Source organism: Synchytrium microbalum, assembly GCF_006535985.1.
Source record: "Synchytrium microbalum strain JEL517 chromosome Unknown SmJEL517_scf0004, whole genome shotgun sequence".
Lineage (NCBI taxonomy): Eukaryota > Fungi > Chytridiomycota > Chytridiomycetes > Synchytriales > Synchytriaceae > Synchytrium > Synchytrium microbalum.
This window is the reverse complement of record NW_022158353.1, coordinates 616,579-631,979: the sequence shown is the minus strand read 5'-3', so window position 1 is coordinate 631,979 and position 15,401 is coordinate 616,579. Positions and strand designations below refer to the sequence as shown.

The following is a 15,401-nucleotide window of genomic DNA, read 5'->3' as shown; positions in this document are numbered from 1 at the left end:
AAGTGACTCTCAACTAACTCCTTCAAAACCTCGAACATCTAACATAGATCCTTTGAATGACTTCAAGCCAACATACCGCAAATAACGCTGAAGCCTGGACTAGAATACAAGACGAACTAAGTTCCAGACGTGTAGAGCACGATGAACTTTCATTCTCGATACAAGGATCAGTTTTCGAGGGATTGAATTATGTTGGTGGTCTGGACGTATCTTTTTTCGAGGGAGAAGATAACCGCAATGCTATCGCTTGTATCGTTGTTCTCAAGTACGCGTTCTTGTCACAGGTTATAGATGATGTGCTATTGACTGTGATCTACGTTACAGGTTTCCTGAGCTGACGCTGGTTTATTCTGACACTGAAGCTGCAGTCCTGGAGGAACCATACATACCAGGTACCTGCTGAATATTCTTACACCACTGCTTGTGCTAAGATCGTCTTCCATAGGCTTTCTGGCATTTCGAGAAGTACCAGCAACAACACCCATCTTAAACAAGCTTAAGCAAGAACACCCAGAGTTTTGGCCTCAAGTTCTCTTTGTAGACGGAAACGGGACTCTGCATCCACGAAAGTTCGGGTTTGCAAGTCATATAGGCGTCATTGTCGACGTCCCAACGATTGGAGTTGGGAAGAACTTTTTGTCGATACATGAGGACGGCTTGTGGATGGAAGAGGTCAAGAGGGAGTCTAGGACGCGTCTTCTGAAGAGTGGAGATGTATACGAACTAGTTGGCACGTCCAACTTTGTGTATGGCGCTGCTGTGAGAACTGGAGCTGACGCTGTGAATCCTGTTTTTGTTTCATCTGGTAAGCCTGACTGAGAAAACACGTAGAATGATACTAACAGATACTCGATAGGACATAGGATATCACTTCAAACCAGTATTGCACTCACATTGCAATGCTGCAAATTCCGTGTTCCGGAACCCATCAGATTCGCAGACCATCTTAGTCGAGAGCGTGTTAGGAACGAGCGTACAACTTCATAATACTCGTAAACAATCATTGTAAACTTTTCACAGCAAAATAACGCTCTGCGTACTTGATCTCAGCGTTTCGAAAAAAACACAGTATGCGACAATAATGAACTATTTGATGTCCAATGGAACAGGTTTGTTACATCGCAGGACCTCATTTTTATACCAATGGTCGAGCAACTATCTAACTACCTCTTCTATTCAATCTGATTATTACGATTTCTAGCAAAGGCCGAATCAACAATCAAGCAACCACTAATTCTCGAATTTGAAGGTCTAACGACCATATCCTGCTACGACGTTCTTTCGGTCAGCTACAAGGTCATCTGCTTTGATACTTCATTGCCCGTCAAGAAGGCTCTTGCTGCTTTACTATCGCACGGTTGGTTATCAAAACAGTCAACATCAGAAAATTGTTGCATGGCATTGTTTTGAATGGGTTCTTGGTTATAATAGGTGTCGAATCGGCGCCATTATGGGACTCTATAAAGCAGTGCTTTGCTGGAATGTTGACTGGTAAAATGTCTTGCTTGGTCGACTGTGCTTTTTAGCATTGCTCACACGACCCTCCAAAAATTTATCAAAACAGTGTCGGATTTCATTCACCTCATCATGTACTATTACAAACGGTCATCATATGATGCTGCCATAGAGGAAGTCGAACAGCTTGAGATAAGAACATTACGAGGTTGGTGATCTGTCTTGACGACTCGAGTCCAACAATATTCTTCTTTTTTTCCCATTGCCCGCTCACTCTCCTCAATGAAAACACAGAAATTGAAGCTAAAGTGGGAGTTCTACCTCCCGGAATGTATATACATCCTGCTCGAACCTTGTATGAAGGTGTGTGATTGGTTTCCATGGGCGATGAACAAAAAAAAACTGTCGCTAGAGCTCAAATTTCTCCATTTTAGCTGGTTCCCTCCTCTTGAACCACGGTGTACATCGGATAGCCCTACTAGATAGAGCTGGAGAGGCGGAAACCATGGTTGGAATCATCACACAGTTTCAAATACTGAAATATATAGCTGCGAACGTACGTCCTGTCATTGAAGTGTATAAGGATACTGGGTTTTTTGCTCCCAGCGTCTCGTCTTACTTTGTGTCAACCTGATTTCACAAGCACTCAAACTCCAATTTTCTTATATAGTATCCACATCCAGAAAACCTATCAAAAAAAATCGCAGAAATCAAGATTGGAATCTTTCAACCGCTTATAACAGCCAAAGTCACTACTCCCTTGATTGATGTTCTGGAATTATTTGTGGAAAAGAGGGTGTCTGCTGTCCCTATTGTTGATGATCATGGTATGCTTAGTTACAGACGACATACGCATGGTTTGCCCTCTGCATTTTTTGCTCGTGCCTTGTTTACTGATCTTGTTCAATTTCCCGTCGCTAGATAATATCGTAGACGTGTATGAGAAACACGACGTCCTGGTAAGAAAGACATGACGTTTTGCTCTATTTACTTTCCATGTTTTTGCCCACCCACCTCGATCAACACGTTCATATTCTTTCGTTGATGATAGATGCTGGCGAGAGAAGGACAGTACTATGACTTGGAAGTACCTGTCGGAGAAGCCCTGCAAGGACGGGGATCGGTATGACCCATTGGATCCCTTCTAGTTCACCTTTTTTCCCTTTCAACTCACCTCCTCTATTATCATTTATTTTCCAGGAATTCGAAGGAATTCATACGTGTACAATGCAAGACACGGTTGGAGCACTATTAGAAACCATACGAGAAGCCAACGTACATCGTTTCTTGGTAGTCGATGGAACAAAACTGTTGGGTATCATAGCGCTCTCGGATTTGCTGAGGATATTCATACCGAGGAAGTAGTCAGTCAGGCAGTTAAGGAGGGCGCAAGTTTTAAGTAAGAACAACACAACACACACAGACACACACAAACACACACACACACACACACACACACTACACACACATATTATTTTCGTATAAAGAGAAACTGGAAAAAGGTCGCATTACAAAGCAATTTTGGGGCTTGCAAGTTCGACTGATACTTCTTTATGTGTCTTTCGGATGTATGGAAGATTGTTGCTACTTACAGTGGCGCTTCGTTGGCTTGTGACATCACTCTCGAAAGCATGTGAGCGTGCTACGTGTTTTCGTTTTCGAATGGCTTTCTTGTACAAGAGAGTAAGGGCGACGTTTGGCAAAGTTTTCAGAAACAGGGTTTTCGAGTTTTAAAAGTACGTCGGAATTCTTTCTCCAACACTGTTCCTAGATTTTTAAGTTGTGTTTGGTTGGCTGGGGTTTCAAGCGTAGTTCTCAACACTTCAACTGAAAAAAAGGTGACCACAATGAATGAACACCACAGAGCTACATAGGAAAGCGAATCATTCAAGAATTATTAACGATTGCCTCCAGTGAACGACTTGGAACGGGCTCGAGCGCTTGCAGATCTACAGAAAAAAAAAGATAAAAAAATCGCTTGACAAACCAAGATATGAATACTTGATAAAGCTTGACTGACGCGTTGTGCTTTGGAATATGCGTGTCCTCTATTTGTCTGTACAAATCGTTACAAAGTTGCATTCCTCAACAAAATACACTATCTCGACCGCGATGCAAGAAACGTCGCCCCATCAATATCCAGTTTAGAAATGAGCTGAACAAAAGGTTCCCATGACTTGCAATACTTTGGTATCGGTGCCTATAATTTGGGCAAGTACCGTTAAAGGACAAATAAAGTGTACCTTGCAAGTTTCAAATCTCAGAGGACAACAGAGGTCAATAATTGCAACATACCTTATTACTAGTCTTTTGCTTCCCATCGAGCTTAACAACATGGAAGCACCCTTCTAATCTCAAGACAAGACCCATCAAATACTTTAATTGATAAGTGTCTTCAACACTCAATTGAGTCAGAGCAAGTAATGTCTCTGTGATTGTCGAAAGCGTCGTGTCTACTAGCAGTCCAATGGCTTGTAGTGCCGTTTCGTATGGTAAGATGGCCTGAATTGCAAACAAGGAAGAGTGTCAGATGCGAGAGAAAAGAAGACAGAGTCAACCATCGTAATGTGACGCAACACCTTCCAAGACTTTGCCACGGCCGTAATATGATGCACTAGATGTTTCATACCAGTCTCTACGCTCTTGAATCGAGCATCGTTCGACAAATCTCCCAGAGTAGAGATGAGTCCAAGTTGATTTAGTATCACGTCACGTTGATGTCTCTAAACATTGTTGCGCAGACAAAAAAAATCGTGAGACAAAATTCTCACGTTTTGAATCGCAACCCCAAACTACCACTCAAACCACTACTCACCAACTGATTTCTAAAATAATAATCACCCAGCTTTCGGAAACTAGGCACCAAATCGACAAAAGTACCACATGATGTAATGGGTGGAGGCAATTTGGGTGCATATTGGAATCCCATAGTTAATAAGTGATGCACGATATACGTGCAGTCACAATAAAAGACCATGGCTCGAGTGGGTGATGGTTCTAAAAGATCAGCTATGTGTTGTGGCATGATGGCACGATATAAATCGACGAGATCTCTTGCACAGAAGAAGAGTTCGACGGCACTAGTGGAGAGGATGTGAGAAGCGTGATGCTTGTAACATGTCACAACTGGATAACCGAAATCATCACTTTGTTCGGCTTGGTCAAAAGGAAGATGGTTTCGTACCTCTGTTGATCATCCAACTGTATTGACTCATTCAGTGTCTGATAAACCAACTCAATCAGCATTTGAGCTTGTACACTGATATGCATAGTTGGAAGTTTCAATGCAGAATTGTTGATTTCCAACCCTTCTTTACCGCCACCTTTGGCAGCTTGTTTCGTTCTCGACTCTCCTCCTTTACCATCTTTACCACCACTACCTAATAAGCCCAGACCACCACGTTCGGTAGCATCGGTGACTTGTACTGTATTTGTATCATCACTTGATAGAATGTCTCTAGCAACTCGTAGCAGTTCGTTCCGTCGTTTGCGAGTATAGTGGCTGTGTAGATTCGCCAAAAGTGTAACTAGATCTTCTCGATTGGTTGGTATCAGTTCTAAAGGACAAGGAATGTGGGTATTTAGTTCGCTGTAATGATACGGCAGTGGCGTCCCAAGCAGATTTTTCGGCTCACAAACCTACCTAACTCTTTCATATGTAAATCAAACGTGGCTATGCGTTCAGCAAGACCAGAAAAGCGTTCCAATGACGATTTGTCATCTGGAATTATGGGAATTATGGCATCCTCGATTAATGTAGTGTACAGCAACTCCGACCATGCTTCACCAAACGATTCGGCGTAACTAGGTGGATCATCTCCTAGTGGTGCGCCGGCTGGTAGACCATTCTCAAGCATGAATTCACCCACCATGACAATCTTGTCCAGTGCGAGTGGTAGATCTATCAGAAGCAATAGATCTTTTATACAGATCCACAAGTTGTGGTTTTTTGCGCCCGTCGTACCTCGTTTTAGATCACTAGCAGGAGCCTTCTTGCCACCGGAAAATATAAGCTGACTATGCAACTTGTTTCTAGATTGCGTCAACTCTGCACCAGGTTGTTTAAGAATGCTCTTTATGATAGTCGACACCACGTTTTGAGCGAGCCATATCAACTTTTCTTGCAGCATCTCTGCAGTTGCTAAGGCGGCAAACAGATCTTCAATTGTAGGTGGACTATCAAAGTATTCTTTGCCTGTGTTGACTATTAAAATGTCAGTGCTCTGTATATTTGAGGATGTCGATTTTTTGATCAAGTTTGGACAACTCACTTGTTATCCTTTGAGATACAGACACTTTTTGCATTCCATCTGCAGCACAAGTAAATGAAAATGTGGCACAAAACAGCTCATTTAATCTGTACTTTAATGTTGCGCGTCTGTTCCATATTTGGCCCTTGATGACGTCAAAAACCGACTTGTCACAACTAGCTGAGTCTTGAAGGGTTTCAATCAGTGACGTCTAAGGAAGCGTCATTGTGTTTAGCATATACATCCTCTGCTGCCTCTTTTTTCTGCTCTTTGTCTACCATTTCAGCAACAGATGCAGCTGCACCGACAAACTCTCCAATATTGACCAGATGATCAAAGTTTTGAACCTCATAATGTAGCTATTGGGGCGAGATAGTGAGTAGAACTATCACTGAAACAAAAAAAGTCGTGTGGATCCTACTCTTGATAGTATGCCTAAAACTTGCAGATCATCCTCCAACGTTTTGAGAGTTCTTGCCGAGAGAGCAGTTTTTGATGGTGCCTGTGAATTATTTCAGTCATTCTGAATTGTATCTGAGAACAATTCTGTTATGAGACATACGATATGATCATCTACGTAAGCTCTTGCTTGTTCGACTTGTTCAGCAACAGAGGCAATCTCGTCCCTTAAGTCGAGTACGTAATTGCTTGTATTTAAATAGTCTCGATAATTGCTAGGAACGTGGTTGTGAGGGACAAGATCATGCTGGAAAGGTGATTCAAATGAATGCACAGTAAAGGCACCTGTTGATGGTTCCATACACATTGACCTAATAACGAATTAAATGAGATTAGTCCATATGACATCAGATCCCATATTAATTTAGATTTGAATATTGCAGAGATCAGTCTGTATGGCGTGCACAGTTAATTCTTACCTTGAGTTCTTGACACTTGTCAATCAAGGCAGCTCCATAGTTCTTTTGGGAACTGGCCGGTGCTCGTCGCTGTTTCCGTGGCGACTGATATGGAACAGATTCATCTCTCAGGGCTGATGTCGTCAACATGATTGAAAGCAGATTTTGATAATGTTTGGAGTGCTTTTGAGCTATGACTTGTGGGCTTTCACGTTACTAGATCTAATCGAAGCCGTAGTTAACGCGTCAGTGCACGTAATTGATTTATTTGATCTTACAATTAAGCCTGATTCGTGCTCCAACAACTAGACTGAATTTCACCCTTGTTAAAACCAGACCATTGTCGTGACTACGAGGACAACCAACACAATAATGTTGCGATTAGGACGAATTGCCGCTACGAGATCCATTATATGGCATCCACGGCCACTATATAACAATCAACTAAGCAGGCAATCGCCATGGAATCATCAATCACAGCGTACATTGACGGGTGCTAGAACTGCATTCAGTCTCGTCAGAGGCGCAACCGCACTAGGTGCTTCTGTTGCGGCTGCTTCTACTGCTGCTTGGTATTCCGTAGAATGTATGTCATTGCATACTGTAGCCAACATCAAATCCACGTAGAAACTTAAATGTGTGCTAATTATCACACCGTATCGTAGCTTGGGGCAAAGAACAAGGAAAATGGGCATCTGACAAGTGGGAAAGGTTTAAAGATTGGGCTGATCATCTGGAATTCTCCTCAAAGAAGGATAAACAACAGGGCAAAGACGAGGACAATCACGAACAAGATGACCAACCGCAATCTCCTGATCCAAATACTGGTGCTGCCACCGCACTCGCTGCTGCTGCCTCTACGATGCTACGAGACCATGATGAGCCTGCCCCTCTTATAGAAAACAAGCAGCAACAGCAACAGTCCGTGCCGACTCCTACAACCAGAGATGCTGAACTGATGGTGCTGACTCGACGATTAATTGAAGTCAGAAATCTACTCAAAGAAATGAGCTCGAACAATATTGCACTCAAACTACCTAGTATCGTTGTCATTGGATCTCAAAGTTCGGGTAAATCTTCAGTGCTGGAGGCTATTGTTGGTCATTCCTTCCTTCCAAAGTACGTACATTCCTGCTGTTCATATTTGGCATGGCACCTGAGCTGGAAGGCCAACATTCGTTAACTTAGGGGAGCGAACATGGTCACCAGAAGGCCGATAGAACTAACATTGATAAACACTCCCGATTCTCGAGACGAATACGGTGAATTCCCACAACTTGGAATGGGCAAAATACACGATTTCAGTCAAGTCCAAAAGATCTTGACCGATTTGAATCTAGCAGTATCAGACGCCGAATGTGTATCTTCAAATCCGATAGAACTTCGAGTATATTCACCCAACGTACCTGATCTCACTTTAATCGACCTGCCCGGATTCATCCAAATCCATAATCGTAATCAGCCGCCGATTCTCAAGGAAAAGATAGCAGAGCTGTGTGAATCGTATATAGCTGAACCCAATATCATACTGGCCGTCTGTGCCGCTGACGTGGATTTAGCAAACTCCGAGGCTCTTCGAGCTAGTAGGAAAGTAGATCCGGGAGGACGAAGAACTATTGGGGTAATCACAAAGCTGGATTTGATTGATGCCAATGCCGGTGCCAGACTCTTGTCACATAATGACTATCCATTGAGTTTGGGATATGTCGGTGTAGTATGTAAACCCAATGCATCCATGTTCTCAAATGCTCTGGTCTCAGCACGGTCGCAGATGGACACCATGATTCGCCATGAACAGGAATTCTTTGCTACACGACCTGAATATATTCGTAGTGGTGCCGATACGGGTACTGCTACCTTGAAGAGTCGTCTCAGACGGGTACTGGAAGACCACATGGCTCGATCTCAAACCGCTATAGTCGACGCAGTGCAAACTGAACTGGATGAAGTTCGATATCAATTCAAAGTCCAATATAATGACATCCGTATAACACCCGAATCATACGTTGCCGAAACGGTAGATGGTCTAAAACAACGATTCAAGGAATTTACAAAGAGTTTTGGTAAACCACAAGTACGAGACCAAGTACGAACCATGCTACAGCAACGTATAATGGATATATGTGCCGACTTGTATTGGGTAGATACACGCTTCCCCATGTTTCCACGAACATGTAGTACGGACCCTGCTTGGCTGAATCGGGTTGACGCTGCATCTGCAGCCCTGACCAAGTCGGGTATTGGCCGAGCATCCGTACAACTAGTGTACGATCGTATCATGGAAGCCATGACCAAAATCACATCCGCAGATGCATTTGCCAATCATCCAGGTGCTCGCGGACAGATACTAGACCATGCTAGGAGCCTACTGAAATCACGAATGCACGTAGCTGCTGATTCAGTTGAGAATACCATAAAGCCATTGAAATTTGAAGTGGAGGCTTCGGCACAGGAATGGAGTGATGCTGTTAAACGAGCTGTAGTTATGGTTGAGGACTCATACGCGGATGCTGAGAGGCAGTTACGAGAGATACAGAGTAATGTCGGTCGAAGGAGGTTACGAATGGCTGTACGACAGTTACAGAAACAGGAAGTCAAGAATGGAATTGTAGATTTAGTGTCGATAGCACCGCCAACAGTAATGTCATCAAACATAGTATCAGCAGCACCGATAATACCACCATCATCATCAACACCAGCATCAACAGCCGTAACATCTATAACGTCAGGAGAAAGCATACCAAACACACTCGCAGAAAGAGCCAAGGCAGCCTTATCGCTGCACCGTAAAATGACTCTTTTAAAATCCCGCTCAGCAGCCTTAAAATCCTCCCTATGCAGCTCTGAAAACCGATCATGCTGCCCCGAAATAATCCTCTCTGTAATCGCTGAAAAGCTCGTATCATCCGCTGTATCATTCATATCTGTAGAACTGCTCACTGAATTCTTTTTTGATTTGCCACGTGCTGTGGATGATAATCTGTATTATGGGCTGTCAAAGGATGCTATGACGGCTTTTGCGAATGAGAATCCGGGAGTGAAGAAGCATTTGGAGTTGATGCAGAGGAGGAGGGTGCTTGAGGACGTTATGGATAGGCTGAGAGGGCTGGGAAGTGGTAGTAGTAGTGGTAAGACTAGTGGCAGGTAATGGTGGGTGATTTTTTTGTTGCTGTAGTGTTGGGCATACTGTATATAGACATGTCATTATCATTGGTTGCCAACCTGTTGTTGCGATCGATTGTTCCCTACAATTTGGTTTGTTCCGTGCTCCGAACGAGTGGCATATGTATACACGACTTTGAACTTTTGGTATTGTTATTGAAAGGTATCGATTTCTTATATTGCCATTTATTCATAACTACAACTTGTACAAAGATATATGCGCTAAAAATCACAACAGGCTTTCACAAAATGACCATTCTCGACCAAAATCCTCGTATTTAACCATTCTTCATCGACATACCCATCAAGTGCTTCAAGAGACTGACGTACTCGCACGGCATGATCTTCATCGCTGTATACCCACGCTTTAGCCTGATGAGCATACTGCCACCGACTTGAAACAACCAAAGATACCAACACATCATCCATAAGTGTGCCAGTACAGCCGCAACATTCCTTTCAATGAGACCAACGGAGACTTTGGATGTCGTAAAGACTCGTATTGCACAATCGTGATCAGGATCAGGGGCCATTTTGGTGTTGGTTTTGGAGCTCCTTTCAGGTTTTTGATTTTGCAGAGGATTGATCCGAGGAGTTTGGTATAGTTTGGAGGAGTCACAGCGTCTTTTTCGAGAGCGCTCCAGATCTCGAGGTTTGTTGGATGATGGGGTATCGTGTTGGTGGTTGATGAGAGAGGGTTTGAATCAGTCGATGAGCTCATCCAGGGTGGTTTGAGACCTGTAGAGTATACTATTGGGATAGCTGTATATTAGGGCGTAAGTTTCAAACAGGAATTAACATTCTGACCAAAGCTTCACAAAAATATTAGACGTTTTTGACGCGTACATTGTCCCGACCAGATGACACAGCGTTCACGTTGCTATAATAGGAATATTGAAGGTCAAATGATTTCACAACGAACAGGTTGTCTGTCACGCAGCTTCTCCCTGTTGTCAGATGGCAAACGGCAGGCCTCGGGCAAAGAGTAAAGTCTATCAACAAGGGCAGGTTCCACGTGTGAATTCTGGGCTGGAACGATGAATTTGGACCAAGTCCACAAAACGTGCAAATGCAAATCCAAACCGGCAACAGACCACTCCCCAAGCAGATGAGATATACAACCATTGCTTTTATTTGTCGATTACAAAGCAAATCAGAGGCAACACAGCAAGAAACAAGATTCCTGCCCCTTGGAAGAAGGCAACGACTACCTAGCATCCTCTCCAAACAATCTCTGAATCCTCTTCAACACTGAATCCTTTGTAGGATCATACGGATGATCTTTCGATGGTATTTCCAATACAGTCGGGAATGCTTGATCGTGATCGTCAATCAGGGCTCGTATGTCATCTGCGACCTATATAGTAATATCAGTATGAGGCCCACAACCAAAAACGCAACACCAGAATGACGCAATGCAAGTGAAGAAGAGGCCGTACTTGCTGCGTAATCAAAATAATAGCAATATCCTTTCTCTTTATAAACTCGCCAAATGTTTCTTCGATTTTTGCGAGTGGTGTTTCTGTAATCACAACAATGTATTAGATGTTTGGATTTTCTCATGAAGACACTTGTGTATTTCAAGCTTACTGGCATCAACAACCAAGAAATTTGGTTTTTGTTTGGAGTCCATATGGCCAACGCCAGCGAGGAGGATTCCTGTTACAGAGTCCTATGTTTCGAATGATTGTGTGTTTGATGTGGGAGATAAGAGATGGGAGAAGGATGGCGCGTCTTACTTCGTCGCCGATTACGGCTATGAGGGATCTGTCCTTGTTTAGGATTGACATTCTTTGGGTAGGAGCTGTGTTTGGAGATTGGAACTGAAATTTGAACTCTGAGAACGATGATGACCATATGTCGAATACACTGACGTGACATGCAAGGCTTTACATATTGTGGACGCGATATAGAGATGCTAAAACACGAAGAAATGGTGATTACACGTCGCAAACCTCAACATTGCTGCCTACTACTAAATCGACGCCATCCTATACCGTAGCATGAGTTTGACGCGATATCACGATGCCAATGATGCCAAAAGGCCAGAAACCCAAACATTATCACTCCATGCTATACATCTATCTATTGGATTCGGGTTGAAAAAGGAGGCTCGTTACAAGTTTTTTTATCGTTTTATCCTTATTTTTCTTTCTTAATGTTGTCTCGTTCTTAATAATCCATTCTTATTCTTCCTTTCTGTTTATAGTACAAGTTTTTTTGATTGTGGTTTGTGCTGTGGCTTCATTTTCTTACCATTGTCGTTGCTGAGCAAACTGTTGCTGATGTTGTTGTTGTTGCTGGTGCTGTTGATGTTGTTGCTGCTGATGATGATGATGAGCCATACCACCAGCACGACGAAATGACGAATCCATATGACGACCAGCAGGTCCCAGCGCTTCACAAACTCGAGCCAATACGTGTTCTTGCACATTACCAGCACAGAATAGTTTGGAAGCACGGATGAATTCGCCACGGATTTCAAAGAGGGTTTCCTTGTCTGATGGACGGCCAATGTTTTGGGTTGTGTCGAATGGATCTTCGACTATAAAGAATATGTGTGAGTTTTAACAAAAAAGGACGATGCGGATGGGGAATATTGACGTTACCACAAAACCAGTATCGTTCCTTCATTCCAGCAGGTCTACTAGCATCTTGCATGTGTTGTTTATCTTTGGTCCATCCCTTGTCCTCTTTGGCGAGGATTCTGCCTGTTCGGACACTGGCTACGCCGTGTACGTAAGGGAATTCAGTCGAGTAGTACTAAATAAAATGGAATCCAGAGTGTCAGCACCCAAAAAACAGACCTTCTCATCACGTGATGGTACCTTGAAGAAGGCAACCAATAACTCTCCCACACTCTCATGATTACTACAAGTCCAATGACGAGTCAATTCCGATAAGTCAGAGTAATAGTAATCATCAGGGGTTGGTGATGCTGTTTGTTGCTGTTGCTGGGGTGGTCGAATAGTTTGCAGACATGGCAAGACTCCTCGAGTCTGTAGCAAGAAGATCAAGAGCAGAATGTAGCAATATGAGGAGAGAGTTCCGTAGTATGGTTCGTTGATGCTTCTTCTCTTTGCCCAATATTTGACTATATTGGTAATTGTAATGAGTTAGTCGATTTTTTGCATCTTGTTTTTTCCAAATATCTTACCGATCAATGCTAGTTGTTTGAATCGTGGATTAATTTCTGAATAGACTTGAATCATGCGATTGACATTTAAAGATTGTTGTGATTGTATGCAAAGAGTTGCTCGAATTCCCCTGAGAAACAAGAAAAAGATGAGATGCAAGATATACAAGATATCATCATAACCACTGATCAAATTCTTACGTGGCTTGATCTTTCAACCTCAAAGTTGGTACTCTGGCCTTGGTCAGTACCTTGACATCCTTCATATCAGCTAGAACAAAAAAAGAGTCCAAACATTAAAACTCACACTTTCTTCGAATAAACATGTTAACTGCCATACCTTGTTTGAAAGCAGTAGCCAGCTTCTCTATCAGCCCTTCTTCACCAGCGACTTCAGTATCTATTAAACACACATCCAAATCAGCTCCGATCATAGCCAGCCCATTACAAGTAGATCCACATCTGTGCAAAACAGCTTCAGGGACAACATGATAGACAAAGCTTTGTAGAGTTGCCATCAGAGTATCCCATCTCGCCATTTCTTCAGATTGAGGTTGGAGTTCATTGACCAATTGAAGTGCTTCGTCAGTCAGCATATCAAAGTATTCACGAGTCAAGGTTCGTTCGTTTACTCGAAGTTTGCCGGTTTGCATTTCACGGACCTGTTTCAGATTAAAAGGAAGTATGAGCTAATGTGCAAAAACTATCGACAATGGGGGCACGTACTATTGGTACAGTATCTTCAGAAATCAACTTTGATGGAGTGCCTCTATACGACCCTTCATCATCATCCACCAGCGCAGTAGGAAGCAAACTCGAAGCTTCATTCGGAGATCCAGGCTCATCAGTAGCTGACAAGGCCGGATGTTGTTGTGACGAAGCAGCAGACTGTTGAGATTGTTGTAGAGATGGCGTCCAGATACTAGAAGTGGAAGGTGTAGATATTCGCTGAAATGGCGGACTCGTATTGTTTGTAGAGTGAGTGTCGGATGGTGATGAGGCATGACCATTCACCATGCTTGAAGTTGTTGCAGACTCTGAAGCAGTGGTTGATGGTTGTTGCTGCTGCTGCTGCTGTTGTTGCTGTTGCTGTACCACAGATGCATATGATATGGCCCGATTCTCAAAACTTATGTTTGACATGGAGCCAGTCATTGAATCGGTGGAGGCTGGTGCGAACCCATTATAGTTTGGGTCTGGAATGAATTCAGGGATTTGTGACAAGTGTTGTGGTGTTCGAGTATTTCGGTACTATTGAGGTGTCAGAAAGTGTGAAGCGTTAGATCCAAGTTACATTGTGACAAACAAAGGCCGACGAAAAGAAGCATCAATAGACAAAACATGCCTGAGGTCTCATCATATTGGGTTTAGCAGTCCCATTAGGCGGACTACTCAAGAAGCCATTGGAAGCAGGTGGATTATAATGTTGTGGCTGTTGTTGGAGTGGTGCAGGAGCAGGTACATAGAAGCCTTGATTTGGCACATATTGAGCAAAGACCACAGTTCCATCAGGTTGACGAAACGGCATGACGGGAGCCATAGACATTGGCATTGGAGGCATGGGGATCTGCATACCAGATACTACAGAGTATGCATCAGCAGGTTTGACTCCCATGGCCGATGACATTGTCTGTTGTTGAGGCAAGACCATTGGTGTATACGAGTATTGTGGTTGCCAGTAGATGACTTCAGAAGGTGCAGGTGCATGAGCTTTTGTATCTGCATCACCAGGCATAACCTGTGTGAAAAATAATAAATTTGTAAGTGAGTGATCTGTATGTGTCAAAGTACAGACGTAAACTGAAAAAGCCGAGACATCAAATACCACAAACCGACGCAAATAAGCGATCGGTCAGGACACCGCAGTCTTACCATTTCCAAGTGAGGGCTATTGGCAGGATCTTGATCTTCACAAGCAGGAGCGACAACCGATTGTGGCATGTGCTCGTACATTGCATAGGAGGTGTATCCAGTATAACCATATTGTGGCATCATCACGTAATACGGATTTGGACCACGACGTACACCTCCACCTCTGCCACCTCTATAGCGACTATAACCACGCGTCGAGCCTCTGAATTGGTTGAATGAAGGATCTTGTAGTGGTTGTGGTGGTCCTGTTTGAGAGTGATGTGCATCTATTGCACCAGTAGCGGCAGGGACGTTCATATATGAGGTAAGCGAGTCCATATCAGGCGAGTTTGCATTCAGCGGTTGTGTTTCTTGGGAGGGAGGGACAGTGTTTTGCTGCATCTATTTTCAAACAAGAAGAATTCACGGTGAAGCTTGTGACAGCACCTCGCGTTAAAGCGTGCAAGTACTCTAAAGTAGTGAAAAACAAGTTAGCAAGAAGACTCAGCGTGCTTCGGACGTGTTTGCTTGTTCCGAAGTTCCAATGCCACTGATGTGTTTGCAAAAGATTAGTATGAAACTGTGCTCACTTTTGAATGATGACAGGCCGATAGTAATATGCGAGCTCTAAGCTACTCGGAACATGGGCACAGCAACAAGTTTTCCTATTCTCGCTTATCCCAAACACTT

At 43.3% G+C, this 15,401-nt stretch overlaps 5 protein-coding genes across 5 annotated transcripts; 2 read left to right on the top strand and 3 right to left on the bottom strand.

Annotated features, from left to right (window-relative positions):
* Positions 1–56: 56 nt before the first annotated feature.
* On the top strand, positions 57–2,820 carry SmJEL517_g01268 (uncharacterized protein; the record flags this gene model as incomplete). The annotated part of the gene is made up of 12 exons (XM_031167196.1): positions 57–265; positions 325–392; positions 446–805; positions 1,202–1,357; positions 1,432–1,491; positions 1,565–1,663; positions 1,750–1,818; positions 1,890–2,011; positions 2,126–2,282; positions 2,377–2,414; positions 2,507–2,578; positions 2,656–2,820. The coding sequence occupies 12 exons, from the start codon at positions 57–59 to the stop codon at positions 2,818–2,820; spliced, it is 1,575 nt and encodes a 524-aa protein (XP_031026934.1).
* A 733-nt stretch (positions 2,821–3,553) lies between these two features.
* On the bottom strand, positions 3,554–6,712 carry SmJEL517_g01267 (uncharacterized protein; the record flags this gene model as incomplete). Its single annotated transcript, XM_031167195.1, has 13 exons — positions 3,554–3,655; positions 3,751–3,957; positions 4,035–4,178; positions 4,271–4,535; positions 4,640–5,012; positions 5,099–5,356; positions 5,420–5,650; positions 5,727–5,916; positions 5,984–6,064; positions 6,127–6,207; positions 6,268–6,379; positions 6,450–6,475; positions 6,584–6,712. 13 exons carry the CDS (start codon positions 6,710–6,712, stop codon positions 3,554–3,556), a joined length of 2,199 nt encoding a protein of 732 aa, XP_031026933.1.
* Positions 6,713–6,934: 222 nt separating this feature from the next.
* Positions 6,935–9,710, top strand: SmJEL517_g01266 (uncharacterized protein; the record flags this gene model as incomplete). Its single annotated transcript, XM_031167194.1, has 3 exons — positions 6,935–7,148; positions 7,228–7,681; positions 7,751–9,710. 3 exons carry the CDS (start codon positions 6,935–6,937, stop codon positions 9,708–9,710), a joined length of 2,628 nt encoding a protein of 875 aa, XP_031026932.1.
* Positions 9,711–10,931: 1,221 nt separating this feature from the next.
* Positions 10,932–11,514, bottom strand: SmJEL517_g01265 (uncharacterized protein; the record flags this gene model as incomplete). Its single annotated transcript, XM_031167193.1, has 4 exons — positions 10,932–11,081; positions 11,164–11,246; positions 11,315–11,396; positions 11,464–11,514. 4 exons carry the CDS (start codon positions 11,512–11,514, stop codon positions 10,932–10,934), a joined length of 366 nt encoding a protein of 121 aa, XP_031026931.1.
* A 462-nt stretch (positions 11,515–11,976) lies between these two features.
* On the bottom strand, positions 11,977–15,113 carry SmJEL517_g01264 (uncharacterized protein; the record flags this gene model as incomplete). Its single annotated transcript, XM_031167192.1, has 9 exons — positions 11,977–12,269; positions 12,334–12,487; positions 12,553–12,818; positions 12,882–12,991; positions 13,062–13,131; positions 13,201–13,522; positions 13,587–14,111; positions 14,197–14,598; positions 14,733–15,113. The coding sequence occupies 9 exons, from the start codon at positions 15,111–15,113 to the stop codon at positions 11,977–11,979; spliced, it is 2,523 nt and encodes an 840-aa protein (XP_031026930.1).
* Between the last annotated feature and the right edge of the window lie 288 nt (positions 15,114–15,401).